We start from the raw sequence: 13,768 nt of genomic DNA, 5'->3' as shown, positions 1-13,768 counted from the left end.
AAATGGTACTTCTGTGTCACAGTAATTCTTTATTATGACTACCAGATCCCTAGACTAATGGAATATGTAAGTAAGTTGTATTTACAGTATATAGCGCTTTTCCAGACCAGGGTCACAAAGCGCTTAAATAATCTAAACAAGTATATACTTTAAAGGTCAAGATAACACTGAGAACTACACATGAGTCCCAGAAAATTAGGGGAAAGCACAAATTAAAACGTCTTAAGATGTTTCTTGAAGGAGTCAGTAGATCATCAAACACAGAGAGAGATGAAGATCGTTCCAAAGCTTAGGAGCAACAGTCTGGAAGGATTTCTCTCCTCTGGTCCTGAACCGTGTTCAGGAACCATCAGTAGATTATGATCCACAGACCTCAGAGCCCGAGCTGGGGTGTAAGGCTGGATCAGATCACTGATGTAAGGAGGAGCCTGACCATGAATAGATCTGAAAGTAAGAACCAGAATTTTAAAGTTGATCCTGAAAGAAACTGTAGGCCAGTGAAGAGTTTTAAGGATCAGAGAAATGTGAGTTATTCTACTAGAGCAGGTCAGAATTCTCGCTGCAACGTGAGTTTTGTATTAACTGCAAGCGAGACAGATCCTTCTTGTTAAGACATGAAAACAAACTGTTGCAATAGTTCAGACGAGAAGAAACAAATGCATGGATTATAAGCTCGAGATCATGTTTAGTGGAGGAAGTGCACTAATTCTTAATGCTATGATTCTAAATCTTATCTAATTGTGTAAATGTACATGAATGCTGGCCTTGTTATAGCAAACACTCTTGGTGCAACTTAGACACATCTTCGGTGTTGTATCCTGGTACAACCTTTAGCATCATCCTTTTAACAATTTGTTATTTTCATTAGTCTTGGTGTCTGACTCTTAATCTGTTGCTGGTTCGCTGTGTTCAGTTAAACAGTCAGGCTTGTTCAAACACACGTCATACACACTAGCTTATGTTGAGACAGAGACAACCTTTTATTACCAGGTAAAGTCAAATGACAAATATTTGATTCTCAGTTTGGATGAGTTAAGATTAGGTTGATACACTTGATAGTAATGGCAGCCGTGTGTGAATAAAAAGGTAAAAAAAACAATGTAATTAACGCAAGGAAATTATTCATTTTGATCACATTTAAACAATATTTTATACATTCCATAATTCCATCTCCTTTCGGCAATTATATGGCATACCTGAGACTACTTTCTTTCCCCTCGTTCTTTTCAGGTTATTGGGTTTATTTTTATACCTGGTCAACACCATCAGCTAGTACATTCATTTATTTAATTATTTGCTTAGTTTCGTGGATAGTGTTAAAATGTGAAAATGCGACTTTTTCTGTTTTTTTTCTAAATGATTTGAGAAATGAATGAACATTTTCGATTTAATTCTGTATCTGATGATGTACACTATTATTGCCATTATTTATGTTTTCTACACTTTTAAATCATCTCATTTGCATAAAAGAAGTCTCTTTGTTTTTGTGTCTGGCATTTATGTCATAGTAAATGATAACAGGTCTCACCTGACATACCTGGTCAATTAAAGCAGAAACACAAATAAATAAATGTCAATGCCTGGGATTATTTGACGGGCCGCCACATGTGACCCACAGCCAATCAGACTTCAGGGGCGGGGGGGCGCTCTAGAATGGTATTTAAACCGTCCAGGCGAGTGTCAGTTGCATCAAGCCAAAGTGTCCTCCACCACTGAAGATGAAGATCTGCCTGCTGCTTATCATCGCTTTCTGGCATCAGTCCAGCGCTATAGTTCCATGCAGCTATCCTCCGCCGATGATGTGCTCGTCCGTGGAGAGCGCTACTATGTGTGGGGTAAGTTTGGCAAATAGTTTAATAATCCTACCTTGTTGTTGTTGAAATACACCAGGTTCTTTCTCAGTTTACTACGTAGTTATAACGATGATCGGCCTTAACGTCACTGAGCTAAACTCTAAAGTTTTAACTTCATGAATCTTAGGTTTTCTAAGATGTTACATTGTTACTATGAACTACATTAAAAACACTTCTTTCCTCACAGATTACGCGCCAATGTGACGACGCTAACTTCACTCTCACAGCTGCTAAAGTGGAACTGGACGTTTACTACGAGGCTCTCTGCCCCGCTTGCCGACACTTTGTCAGTCAGATCCTCTACCCCACCTGGATGTTGCTGAAGGGCATCATGAATGTCAACTTGGTACCGTTCGGAAACGCTCAGGTAAATACTGATGTTGAAATCTTCATTATATGCTTATAACTAGGGGTGTAAGAAAATATCGATCTATTGTTATTCAATAGCACTGTATCAATGTTTTTCCAAAAATGTGAGCGGAGGTGTTGAGGATAAGAAATCTCCATTAAAGATTTAACAGGAATAACTTTATTAAACATCTAAAGCAGATCATCATATGAGCAGATCCAAGAAAAAAGAAAGATGAAACTAAACAAAGCAGTTAACTTTGCTCTTCTGTAGAGACGAGAGAAATGTTCAGTCGACGAATGAGGGTCAACAATAACAAACGTTCTTGTTAGTGTTAATGTTGACTTCATCATTGGTTGAATGAGTTTCGTTGTGTTTGACGTCATCGCTAAATTTAAATTCCACAAAGTTAAGGACGATCAATAATGACACAAAAATACATTTGACAAGTTTAGTTTAGTTATAACACTGTTCAATGCTTACTTTTAAATCTTGTAAATCAGATCAAATTATAATTGTTTTTACAATATACAATATATGTTGTCAAATAAACAAAACCCTTTATTTTCCCCTCATGGTTGCAACAGGAGTTTCAAGATGGAAACCGTTACAGGTATGTGTGTCAGCACGGAAAGATCGAGTGTGATGGAAACACGATTGAGGTGAGTTCACTTCTCTAGGCAAAGTATATTCTACCAGAACAGTCAACTTACGGTTCCCACGTTTGGTCTTCCGCTCAGGCTTGCATCCTCAACATGACAAACAGAGATATGGCCTTCCAGATCATCGAGTGCATGGAAACCGCCCTGGATGTCGTCTCAGCTGCACAAAGTGTAAGAGATGATGAGCAAATTAGCAGATGAACATCAAGATGTTGTGCTTGTCTTCTAATAATGTTGCTCTTTTCCAGTGTGTCCAGCTCTACTCTTCCACTTTAAGGTGGAATTACGTCCTGCACTGTGCCATGGGGGACATGGGTAACATGCTGGTGCACCAGAACGCCATGAGGACGGCTGCCGTGAAGCCACCTGGCTATGTGCCCTATATCGTCATCAACGGGGTTGGCATTATTGTTTTTTTTCCTGCTGATTATTTTCCAGAATAGCTGATGGCAGTGGTCAGTATTAACTTCTATGACATCATCACATTCACAGGTGCACACTGAGAATCTGGAGGACAATTCGATCGCATCCCTCTTCACTTTGATCTGCAACACCTACCAGGTGCTTAAACGACAACTGTTCACTAGTTTGACTTTTGTTGGTTTATGTTTGACCTCTGATTTCTTTTCGTCTTCAGGGGGTCAGGCCTCCGATTTGTGGAGTCTAAGAAGACACCTAATGCCGGCTCTGCTTCCAGGTGCCGCCGCTATATCAGGAAACATTGGTGGATTAATTTATTACTTTTGATTTTTCCTCCACTAACAGGCGCTTTATAATCATTATTTAATCAATTTACGTTGCTTTCCATACTTTTTTCCCGGCGAGTTACGTCTTATTTCCACCAGATGGCGCCATTTCCTATCATATTAATGTCTAGCTATCCTTAAGGTTTAAATAAACTTCATTAACTATGAATCAAAAGAAGCGAGTGTATCCTTGAAATTGATTTTCCATGTAATGAATTTTACAATGATTATGTCAATCAACCTGAGGGCTGCTCGTCTCAAGATCAACTTTCTGTGGTTTGAACAATCAATGGGTTTTAAATACTGCAAAGCCAATAAAGTTCACCAATGACCTGAACCTGTCTGTGTTGTTAAAGTGTGTTTTGTTTTGAAGTGGAATGTGGTCTTCAATAAGTTTTGGGATGACATTTCTATGACATAAGCTAGAGGCTTTCACAGGCCTTTGCAGTACAAACGTGGTGTCATCAGAACTCTTAACCATCGGGCTGAGACTGGGCCCACAAGAAAGAATAAAAAGGTTAAAAAGCAAGAGCGTCTTTTACCAAAGCCCAAGCTACCTGTCATTACCCTAGATGGGCCTTTTAAAAACAAAACAAGTAGACGAAAGGCATGGAACTTGAAAAAGGAAGAGAAACTTATGGACAATAAAGTACCTTATATCTCTGAAGTATCAAATAAACTTAAGAGGATCTTCTGCAAACACCAGTTTCTTCTTCACTCTAAGCCTATAAACACCATAAGGCAGACGTTGGTGGTCTGAAGGACAAAACACACTGGCTCACAACAGAGCAATGTGTTGTACACGGTCCAGTCCGGTGAGGAATATCCAGACCTGTAAATCAAGCGTATTGGTCAGCAAAGGAGAGCCACTTCTTCTGGTCTTCGGCCGTCCTGCAACACAGCAATTTACAGGTGGTTGCTAGAGAGGGAAGATGGTTTGAAAGAGGAGATAAAGGTAGCCACACCTCTTTTTACAGTGAAAGCCAACCACCCTCTCTGGGTAATAACCACCCTCACCAGGCCTTGAACCCGAGTGAGTTTCTGTGACCAAAACATTGACCCCAACTCCTCCCAATTGTTACTTGCCTTACCCTTAGAAAAAGAATCATAAGCCCCTCGGACCAGCTCCTTAGAACTGAAGAAGCCTTTCTGATGGGAGGTGAAACGTCAGCACAAAACTCTACTCAGTCCACGTGCCTTGCTTTTGAAACCCTTGGATGAGCAGTAACTGGATTATGAACCTACACAGAATATAGATTGTAACTTCTGAAGTTTAAGATCACTATTATTATTGGTTACAGGTGCAACTCTCACAGAATGTATCATAAAACAAGGCATTTAACCGTTCAGCCTTTTATTCTGACGCTAAAAGAGCAAACTCTAAACGCTTAATCCCAAACAGTGTCTGACCGTGAGAAACCGCCTATTGTATCCAAGGTACTTTGGTCTCAGAAATGAGATAAAGCTTCTATAATTAAACTCACACATGGTTTTCAAGCTGAACAAAAACAGCCCTGTCGGTGTGAAATCTTCAAATCCTAATATAAAGGTGAAGTGAGTCCGACAGTTTATGAGATCAGAAGTGTACACCACTTACCAATGCAACAAACCATGATCATCTTTATACTTTCAGAAGTGTTTCCTGGTCAATTGAGAATCACAAACTCTTGAGCCTTTAAAGCTGCGTTATGTAAGATTAAAAATACTGTTTCTGGCTCCCCCTAACTTAAATATCATGGAACTGCAGTTGCCCCAAATTGCATGTGCATTTTCAAACAAAATGAAATAAACTCTCTTTTCTTTAGTTCTTTACTTCCAACATATTAGTCTAATTATCTGGTCTTTTTTGTATGTGTGCCACTGCTTGGGTATTCAGATAAAATAACTCATTATACAAATACATTATTTGTGACATTCTCTGGATTTAATATTATTCTAAAATTAATATGAAAGAATTTGAAAGAATATGGCAAAATAATATTTGACCATCAGCAGCCACACACAATTTCTATTTATGTCTTTGGCCAAAAGTAATGTTGTCGTTTTATTTGCTAAACACCACTCGACAATATTTCCTTTCATTATCGATCAATATTGTTTTTTTCCCTCATGATAAATGGATTCCTCTTCTCTTCAGAGACAATGGGACTCTTCACTGCAGGCCGGAAGCTTCATCCACTGTCAGTTGTCGTCAGACAACCGACCCTGGAAGTCCACAAGGGGGTCTTGTGTTTCAGAACCAAAGCCCTGTGAGTAAATTTCAACACTTCCTCTCAACTGGTTGCTATTGAGACTCCATAGTGAACACAAACCCTTTAAGAAACAACACTTTTATCATCGTTTCAATGCTCTGGGAGCGAGAATGTTGCAGTAACAGGGGTATGCCACTAGGGGAAACAGACTTTATTTTCAAGACATGGCATCTTCAAGACTATGAAGGTAGATTTGTTTCTTTATTATCTAAAAATGTCAAGAAGAAACCAGACTTCAACTTATGCAAGAAACTTTTTGTGGATCTGATCATTTTGACACATATTATTATAACAAAATATGACCATTAAACAAAAAGATGACTTCAATTAGAGACCTTTTTTCTATCAAAAGTAGTGTTGAAACCATTTTTTAAATTGAAATTATTGTTTTGAAGCAATTTTTTAGTTGAAGCAACTTTCTTTGGAATTAATTATATAATTTACATCTACCTTCATAAATACCGACTATTCAATGTTGATTGTTGATTTAAAGAAACATGTTAACACTTGTTTTCCGATGTTTGAAACAATATACATTCAAAGAGAATCAAATAAAGACACTTTTTATATCCACAAAAAGAACAAACACAGCTGAATTTTAAGCATGACATGTTTGGTGTCAGCTTTAGATCAAATGATAATAATAATAATAATAATACATTTTATTTGTATGGCGGCGCCTTTCAGGTCACCCAAGGTCACCTTACAAAACAGGAGTGACAGATCATAGCATCAATAAAAACAGAACAAACAAAGATCGAGATAAAAGTGCAGTGTAGAGTGTCTGGTTCATAGGGAATGTGCCAGTTTGAACAGGTGGGTTTTAAGTCGAGATGTGAATGTTGTGATGGAGTCTGACTGTCTTATGTGTGGTGGGAGGGATATGATATGCATGATAACAAGTCTTATGTCATCTAGAAGTTCAAAACAAACATTGTGAGCTGGTTTTATAAAAACAAAATCCCAATCAAAGGTTTAAGTATCTATTAGTATAACTTCATTATAATACATTATCACATTATTAACTCACATTGTTATTATCACATGCTGTTACTGTTTATTGAGTCAACATAGGTCTCTTTGTTTTTGTTTCTGACATGTATGCCAATGTAAATGAAAACCGGTTCTCAGTTGACAGACCTGTAGAATCAAAGCAGAAACACAAATAAATAAATGTCAATGCTTGGACTTGTATGTAACCCACAGCCAATTAGACTCCAGGGGGGACGAGAGGGTTAATCCATGATGGTATTTAAAACCTTCCTCGCGAGTGTTAGTTTCATAGAGCAAAAGTGTCCTCGACCACTGAAGATGAAGATCTGCCTGCTGTTTCTCATCGCCTTCTGGCATCAGTCCAGCGCTATAGTTCCATGTAGTTATCCTCCGCCGATGATGTGCTCGTCCCTGGAGAGCGCTACCAAGTGTGGGGTAAGTTTGTCACATATTTTCAAGTTATTGAGATACAACAGCTTCTTATTAGATAGTAATTACATGAACAACACTGAGATAAATAATAGCATCATCTGTGTGTTAACTTTATGAACTTCCTGTTTTTAAGATGGTACATTGTTACAATGAACCACGTTTGAAAATCTTATTTCCTCACAGATTACGCGTCAATGTGACGACGCTAACTTCACTCTCACAGCAGCTAAAGTAGAAGTGGACGTTTATTACGAGAGTCTCTGTTCTGCTAGCCGAAGGCTCCTCACTCAGATCGTCTACCCCACCTGGATGCTGCTGAAGGGCATCATGAACGTGAATCTGATACCATATGGAAACACTCTGGTAAATAATTGTGTTTTTATTGGCTGATAACAGTTATGTGGATGATTTTAAAGTGCGTATGAAGTTGTTTTTTACCTACTTTTTGGATAATTTATTGGTTAAAAACATTTTAAATACCTTGTTTTCGTTGTTGTTTCTTTCATTTTAACAGTTGTTTTTAGCCCTCCTTCCTTGTCTGACAGTGACGTTGCCAGCGGCATCTCATTGACTTTAAACGTAAAAAATAAGTTAAAACACAACAAATTAAGATGTGAGTGATTTTTCACTTTTTATGAGTTAAAGATGATGAAACAAAGCAAGATGATGATCAGAGAAATTGTATGTTATCTAAAATAAACACTTTATAGATGAGAATCTTGACACAAATCTGACCGTCTTTAGAACGTGTTTTGTAATCCTCATAACATAAATTTAATCCTAATGAATCGTAATTAAATCAAATAAATATTTAGATAATCGACTCATCGGAGTTAAATGTCAAACAGTGTCATTTGCAAATACACAATATAATCCCTTCTAATCGCTGAGAAAGGTTCACTCTCCGCCCAGCAGGGGGCAGTAGACGCTCCTATATAAAAACTCAAAAAGTCAGTATTTAAAACTCAGAGAGGCGGGGCTGCTGTATATTTTGAAGTAAGAAAGTTTTCTAGTTTATTATGACAATACAATCAACATAACCTGTTTATTTCTGTAACAACTGATATGTTAAATGATTGATTAATAAATACAAATATTGTCTCTTTTTCTTTTCCTGACCGCTGACAGGAGTTTCAAGATGGCGATCATTACAGATACGTGTGCTCGCACGGAGTGTTCGAGTGTCTGGGAGACACCCTTGAGGTTGAGTCTTTCGCTGCTCACTGTGAAGTATGTCTGACCAGAACAGTCCACTTATGGTTCCCACTTCCACTCAGACGTGCATCCTCAACATGACCAACAAAGACATGGCCTTCCAGATCATCAACTGCATGGAAACCGCCCTGGATGTCGTCTCATCCGCACAAACCGTTAGTGACGCAGAGAAAAGACTACATTTTTGTGCTTCCACTGATCTTCCTTTCTTTCTGGTACACTTACAGTGTGTCCAGCTCTACTCTGCTGATTTAGGATGGGATGAAGTCCTGCACTGTGCCATGGGGGACAAGGGGAACATGCTGGTGCACGAGAACGGCATCCGAACTGTTGCTGAGAAGCCGCCCAATTTTATTCCCTATATGGTTCTGGATGGGGTTAGCATCAATATTTATTTTCCTATGACTGTTGAAGACAAGCAGAATACTTAAGTTTAACCAGAACAGCTGATTTCAGTGCTCGGTATTTACTTTGATGACATCATCATCACACAGGTACAAACAGAGGACGGCGCTTTCACATCCTTCTTCAACTTGGTCTGCAACTCTTACCAGGTGCTTAAAACTAAAAAATGATTGACTAGTTTGACTTTTGTTCGTTAATGTTTGACCTCTGTTTTCTCTTTATCTTCAGGGGGTCACACCTCCGATCTGTGGAGGAAACTAAGAGACGACCTGATGCTGGCTCTGCTTTCAGGTGTGGATGGTATATCTGGAAACATTGGTGGATAAACTTGCTATTCGCTAATGAAAAGGGAATCTTTAACATAAATGATACAAGATGTTTCTACCTCGTGATTAACTTTCCATACTTGTTTGTGGTGAATTACTATACGTCTCCACTAGATGGCGCCATTTCAATCATATTTTTCTAGCGATCGTGAGGGCTTTATAACACTCGATATGAAGCAATAGAAACGATTATATCCTTGAAATTGATAACTGTTCACTGACTTTTACAATGATATATTGTTAATGATTAATCTGGCAGATCAATCCAAGAGCTGCTCATCTTAAGATCAACTTTGTGTGGTTTCAACAATTAAAGGGGTTTCAAATTCTGCAATAAAGTGCACCAATCACCTGACCGTGTCTGTGTTGTTAAATTAAGATCCTAAAAAGGAAATGGCTTTATTGAGAGGGTGAGAGCAAATGGAAGTGGGAAAGTATTTTGTTATAACACTCAAAAAAAAGAATACTTTATTGAAGATTCCTCAGTTGAGCAGAAAAATAAGAGGAGCACCTACTCATCGAAACTTCTCAGAGGTAAAAATAATTATATTCTGAATGTTGTCTTAAGTAACACTGTCCAATTTACAAATAGCTTCAATATAAACTTGGTTAATTGACCCATTTATTAGTCTTCTTAATATGAAATAATCAGTTATATTCTTTCATTTCAAATGAAAGACTCTATTAATTGCATGAAAAAATCAACTTGATTCATGATCCTGTTGATGATAATATTCTGGTGTGTATTAACGGCAACATATCAGCGGATTGGCTATAAAATGCCCAACAATATAGACATAAATAGACGTGATAAATGTAGGCCGTACATTTACAGAAGCTCTCAGCCACTCTCATGTATGATCATTCTATAATATCGATTGATCCACCAATGTCACCAATAATCGCAACATGTCTTTTTTTTTGGATTCAGCTCTAGAGAGTTAGTATTAAAGGTTAAGACCATAATTCCTTCATCAATAGAGGCGCATCTCGCTGGTCACAGGATATAGAAAAAAACAAGGCCTTTAGACTTCTATTCCGACGCTTAAAGAGACCGTAAACCGTAAAAGCTAGATCCTAAACAGTGTCTCACTGTGAGAACCAACTATTGTATGGAAGGTACGTCGGTCTCAGGATCAGAAATCAGATAAAGCTTCTATAATTAAACGCACGGAGGGTTTTTTAAGTTAACAAAAACAGCCCTGAAGTTGTGAAATCTTCAAGTCTCAATATAAAGGTTAAGTCAGGCCACAACTTTGACAGTTTATGAGATCAGTTCGTAGTTTTTTCCACAAACCAACACAACAAAACCATCCTCTTTGTTACACTTTTTGAAAGTGTTCCCAGTTAAACTGAGAAACTGTACCCGTACTGCAAGTGTTTATTTCCTAAAAAGAAATAAATACTTTGGTCAGTTTCCTGTTTTATCCTCAGAGTAATACGAAATCCTCTCAGTACTTCAGTCAAACGAAAACATGACTTTTCGGTGTATTTTTGTCCTCTTTCCCCTCCCAGCCGGATCATTAAAAAATAAACTATAGCCCATTATTCTCATTTGGACTAAAAATTCATGCAAATATATAAAGTTAAAGGCGGAAAACTTTAAATTCTGAACAAATCAATAAAACAACATTTCTATTTACATTACCTCTTGACAAGGTAAACTAGTTTTCCTCAGTTTTTAGGTCAAAGAGTAAATCCACAGATTGTTTAGACTTTGACCATTAGGCCAGATTTGTCATCCTCCATTAAAATACAAAAATAAATACAAATAAATATTAGCACAATTATCTATTGTTTTTTCCCTCTTTTAATATTTAGATTAAATAACTCTTTTCACAAAAACAAACACAATGTTTCGAAAACAAAGACAGAGTTTCATGTGTAAGTAGAAAATATGGCAGAACATTCTTTGAACATTGAAACTGCTCCCACATAACAACAAACATAATTTAATTTTTTTTTTTATTGATTTATTTTCTTTCCAGAGACAATAGAGTTTTCGGGCCCCTCCAGATGCCCTGGGTCTCCGTCAGACAACTGATTCTAAGAGCCCCTGAGTGTCAAATCACCGAAGCCCTGTGAGTAAATGACAACACTTCCTCTCAAGTACTTTTTATTGATCCTTCATGGTGGACGCCAAACCTTCATGTCTAACTTCACAGTGTTTGCATGAAGCTGAAGCAGTGCGAGTTTTAGACGTAACTAGTAATATAAAACAAGAAACTGTCACGAAAGCCTTTATTGTATTTTCTAAACAATTGCACATTGAAGGAGTAACATCATTGCAGTTACACTGATCTGTCACCAGGCGGAGCCAGTAATAATATTTTCAAGCTGTCGTTTTGCAGCTTCAATACATACTTTCCCGGATGAGGTGATTTGAAAATGCCTGAATCTGATATTTAAAACCATATTCACTTAAAGTCATTAATAGCAAATTAAAAATATATATTTTTTTTTTGCAATAACAATAACATACCTAACAAAGCTTAATATATATCTTTCCGCTTCATATTTAACTTGACACGTTCAGTTAAGTTCAGGTTTATTACATTTAACATATTCACTTACAAGGCTTATCTCACCTAGAAGTACATTACAAATATTGTAATCAATTAATTTCATCTATTCAAACTCATGTTTATTTCGCATTTGCTGATGGCCACAAGAAATGTAATTAGGGGCCACAAATGGTCCTTGGGCCTGACTTTTTATTGGTTTCTCTTAAGCAAAGTCCCCATAATCACTGTGTTAATTAATTAACTTCATTTAGTTTTAAATTATATCCCTCCATTTTGGCAAGAGAAGTTCCTTAGAACTCACTTATGGAAATAAATTTGTGAATTGATACATTTTTAAAATGTAAATAAAAGGGAATAAAAATGATAGAAAAGGGAAAAAAAGGAGCCACAATATTAAAGTGACAATTAACGAACAATTTATAAATAGAAGGAATTTTACAAATGATCTTCACTCATGTTAGAGGTATAATCTAATCCTAGTGGTGCTTCATTAAAAGTAATCCCATAATGCACTGCAATGGTTCTTACATAGAAAGTAGAAGCTCTTACAACTATGAGGCAGAAGATATTTAATGAATTAAAGTGCGAAGGCCAGAGTGGAACCAGGGGAGGCGTGCCTCCTCTATTTTAGCACTTATCTTTTTAGGTACATACAGCCGAAGAAAGTTAACATCCGTGCAACCGAAGCAAACAGGATCTTCCCTCGCTAGCAGCTGCTGGTCATAGGTTTTATCTTGTGTCAAATGCTTCAGCTCCCCGAGTTATTCCGATTAGCCCGGACCGGCGGTGAGCTTTTCAAACACAACGTAACCTTTTCTCACTTTCCAGCAAAAGCAGCCCGGCTTGGTGGTGAAACTGATGTTGCCTCCGGGTCACAGAAAGGCAGCGCCTTCGTGACAGCACCCATGCTTGTCTGCAGCTTTTTATCTACCTCTGCCTTTGTGAGGGGAGGCCCTTCATGTGACTCCTCTCCATCCACGGCTAGCATGTGAACGTTCTCTGCAGGAAATTGGAGAAAAAAAAAGTTCAACTCACGGAACCCGGAGAGACGCGTGACAGAGCCGAGCGGCTTAACATGTCAGCAGAAAGGAAGTTATTACAGAAGGCCGTTTAAATTTGATGATATATATATTTAAGCCGTGCAGGATTTGAGGGCGACTCAATGGGAGAAAGTTTACTCAAAAGGAAAGAGAAGCAATGATCTGTCATCTTCTCCTCCCTCTAAATCATGTGTCCATATTTAGTTGGAGCGAGGGGAAGGACTGGAAGAAATGTAAACAAAGACTGGGAGAGGGAGGGAGTGAGAAGGAGTACTCTGATGTTTGAGTTCTGCACAGACGTTCATTATAGACTCCGGAGGGCGGACATGTCGGCTGGAGTAGCTTCTTCAACTCGTTTGTTTGCGCGAGCGTTTGGAATTCTCTATGGGTGATCTCCCGGCACCGCAGGTGGACCAGCGACCCAACCTTCCCTGGAGTACGAACTCAGAAAAGGGAACCCGAGGGATGCGTCCCGGTACCTCCGACAAGTCGGTCTAAAAGCTTGTGGGAAAAGATGTCCGCCAAGGCCGCCGGAAGAAGCGAGCGTCCTCAGATGAACGATTCGTGCTCCGACTCCTCGGACGAAGAGGGCGCCGAGGCCAAGCCGAAGGGACGGCTGCTGACCCGGCTGCCCGTCATCCAGCTCATGTCCAGGTCCAAGACCAACTCTCCGAAGGGGTCCCCGAGGGGCTCGCCGAAGGAGTCGCCGCGAGCATCTCCCAGGAACTCGCCCCAGATCTTCAGGAAGCTGATGATGAACCGCAGCATCAACCTGCAGCGGCGCCGCTTCACTCTGGCGCACACGCCCAGGTAAGGCTTCAGAGACATAGTTCACATCACTTGTATTTTCCACGCTCGACTGCGTATTTATTTACTCCTGACTACAAAAACAAGTCGTCTAGTCTCTGATGTTGATTGGAGTCAATCCAGCTATCGCTCCGGATTATCAGCCCGACACCGTCCAGCACTT

The 13,768-nt window shown here is 38.8% G+C and overlaps 3 protein-coding genes across 5 annotated transcripts in view; all 3 read left to right on the top strand.

The window, feature by feature from the left end:
• Nucleotides 1-1,718: 1,718 nt before the first annotated feature.
• Nucleotides 1,719-3,581, top strand: LOC148063517 (gamma-interferon-inducible lysosomal thiol reductase-like). Its single transcript, XM_087811011.1, has 7 exons — nucleotides 1,719-1,835; nucleotides 2,041-2,220; nucleotides 2,790-2,864; nucleotides 2,943-3,035; nucleotides 3,113-3,262; nucleotides 3,357-3,425; nucleotides 3,502-3,581. Exons 1-7 carry the CDS (start codon nucleotides 1,719-1,721, stop codon nucleotides 3,529-3,531), a joined length of 714 nt encoding a protein of 237 aa, XP_087667137.1. The 3' UTR covers nucleotides 3,532-3,581.
• Nucleotides 3,582-6,884: 3,303 nt separating this feature from the next.
• On the top strand, nucleotides 6,885-11,314 carry LOC148063516 (gamma-interferon-inducible lysosomal thiol reductase-like). 2 transcript variants are annotated; one of them, XM_087811007.1, is made up of 8 exons: nucleotides 6,885-7,290; nucleotides 7,471-7,650; nucleotides 8,416-8,490; nucleotides 8,565-8,657; nucleotides 8,730-8,879; nucleotides 8,997-9,056; nucleotides 9,136-9,198; nucleotides 11,222-11,314. In XM_087811007.1, the coding sequence occupies exons 1-7, from the start codon at nucleotides 7,105-7,107 to the stop codon at nucleotides 9,166-9,168; spliced, it is 777 nt and encodes a 258-aa protein (XP_087667133.1). In that variant the 5' UTR covers nucleotides 6,885-7,104; the 3' UTR covers nucleotides 9,169-9,198; nucleotides 11,222-11,314. The 2 variants fall into 2 exon arrangements, with proteins under 2 accessions (XP_087667133.1, XP_087667132.1); XM_087811006.1 differs by lacking the exon at nucleotides 11,222-11,314 and having other exon boundaries at nucleotides 9,136-9,525.
• Nucleotides 11,315-13,336: 2,022 nt separating this feature from the next.
• The window catches only part of pde4ca (phosphodiesterase 4C, cAMP-specific a), a 42,112-nt gene continuing 41,680 nt past the window's right edge, over nucleotides 13,337-13,768 (top strand). For both annotated transcript variants that reach the window (XM_087811001.1, XM_087811000.1), the window contains exon 1: nucleotides 13,337-13,608. In XM_087811001.1, coding sequence (XP_087667127.1) covers nucleotides 13,352-13,608 — 257 coding nt within the window. In that variant the 5' untranslated portion in view covers nucleotides 13,337-13,351. The remainder of the gene's footprint in view (nucleotides 13,609-13,768) is intronic.

Source organism: Callionymus lyra, chromosome 16 (genome assembly GCF_982586985.1).
Source record: "Callionymus lyra chromosome 16, fCalLyr1.hap1.1, whole genome shotgun sequence".
NCBI lineage: Eukaryota > Metazoa > Chordata > Actinopteri > Syngnathiformes > Callionymidae > Callionymus > Callionymus lyra.
The sequence above is the reverse complement of the archived record's forward strand: the minus strand, read 5'-3'. Positions and strand labels throughout refer to the sequence as shown.

Bases quoted from the DNA above. Each gene is read 5' to 3' on its own strand.
- LOC148063517 (XM_087811011.1), top strand. From the start codon at position 1,719: ATGAAGATCTGCCTGCTGCTTATCATCGCTTTCTGGCATCAGTCCAGC. The intron at 1,836-2,040 runs GTAAGTTTGGCA...CTTTCCTCACAG, and splicing joins AGAGCGCTACTATGTGTGGG to ATTACGCGCCAATGTGACGA. The intron at 3,036-3,112 runs GTAAGAGATGAT...GCTCTTTTCCAG, and splicing joins TCGTCTCAGCTGCACAAAGT to TGTGTCCAGCTCTACTCTTC.
- LOC148063516 (XM_087811007.1), top strand. From the start codon at position 7,105: ATGATGGTATTTAAAACCTTCCTCGCGAGTGTTAGTTTCATAGAGCAA. The intron at 7,651-8,415 runs GTAAATAATTGT...GACCGCTGACAG, and splicing joins TACCATATGGAAACACTCTG to GAGTTTCAAGATGGCGATCA. The intron at 8,658-8,729 runs GTTAGTGACGCA...GTACACTTACAG, and splicing joins TCGTCTCATCCGCACAAACC to TGTGTCCAGCTCTACTCTGC.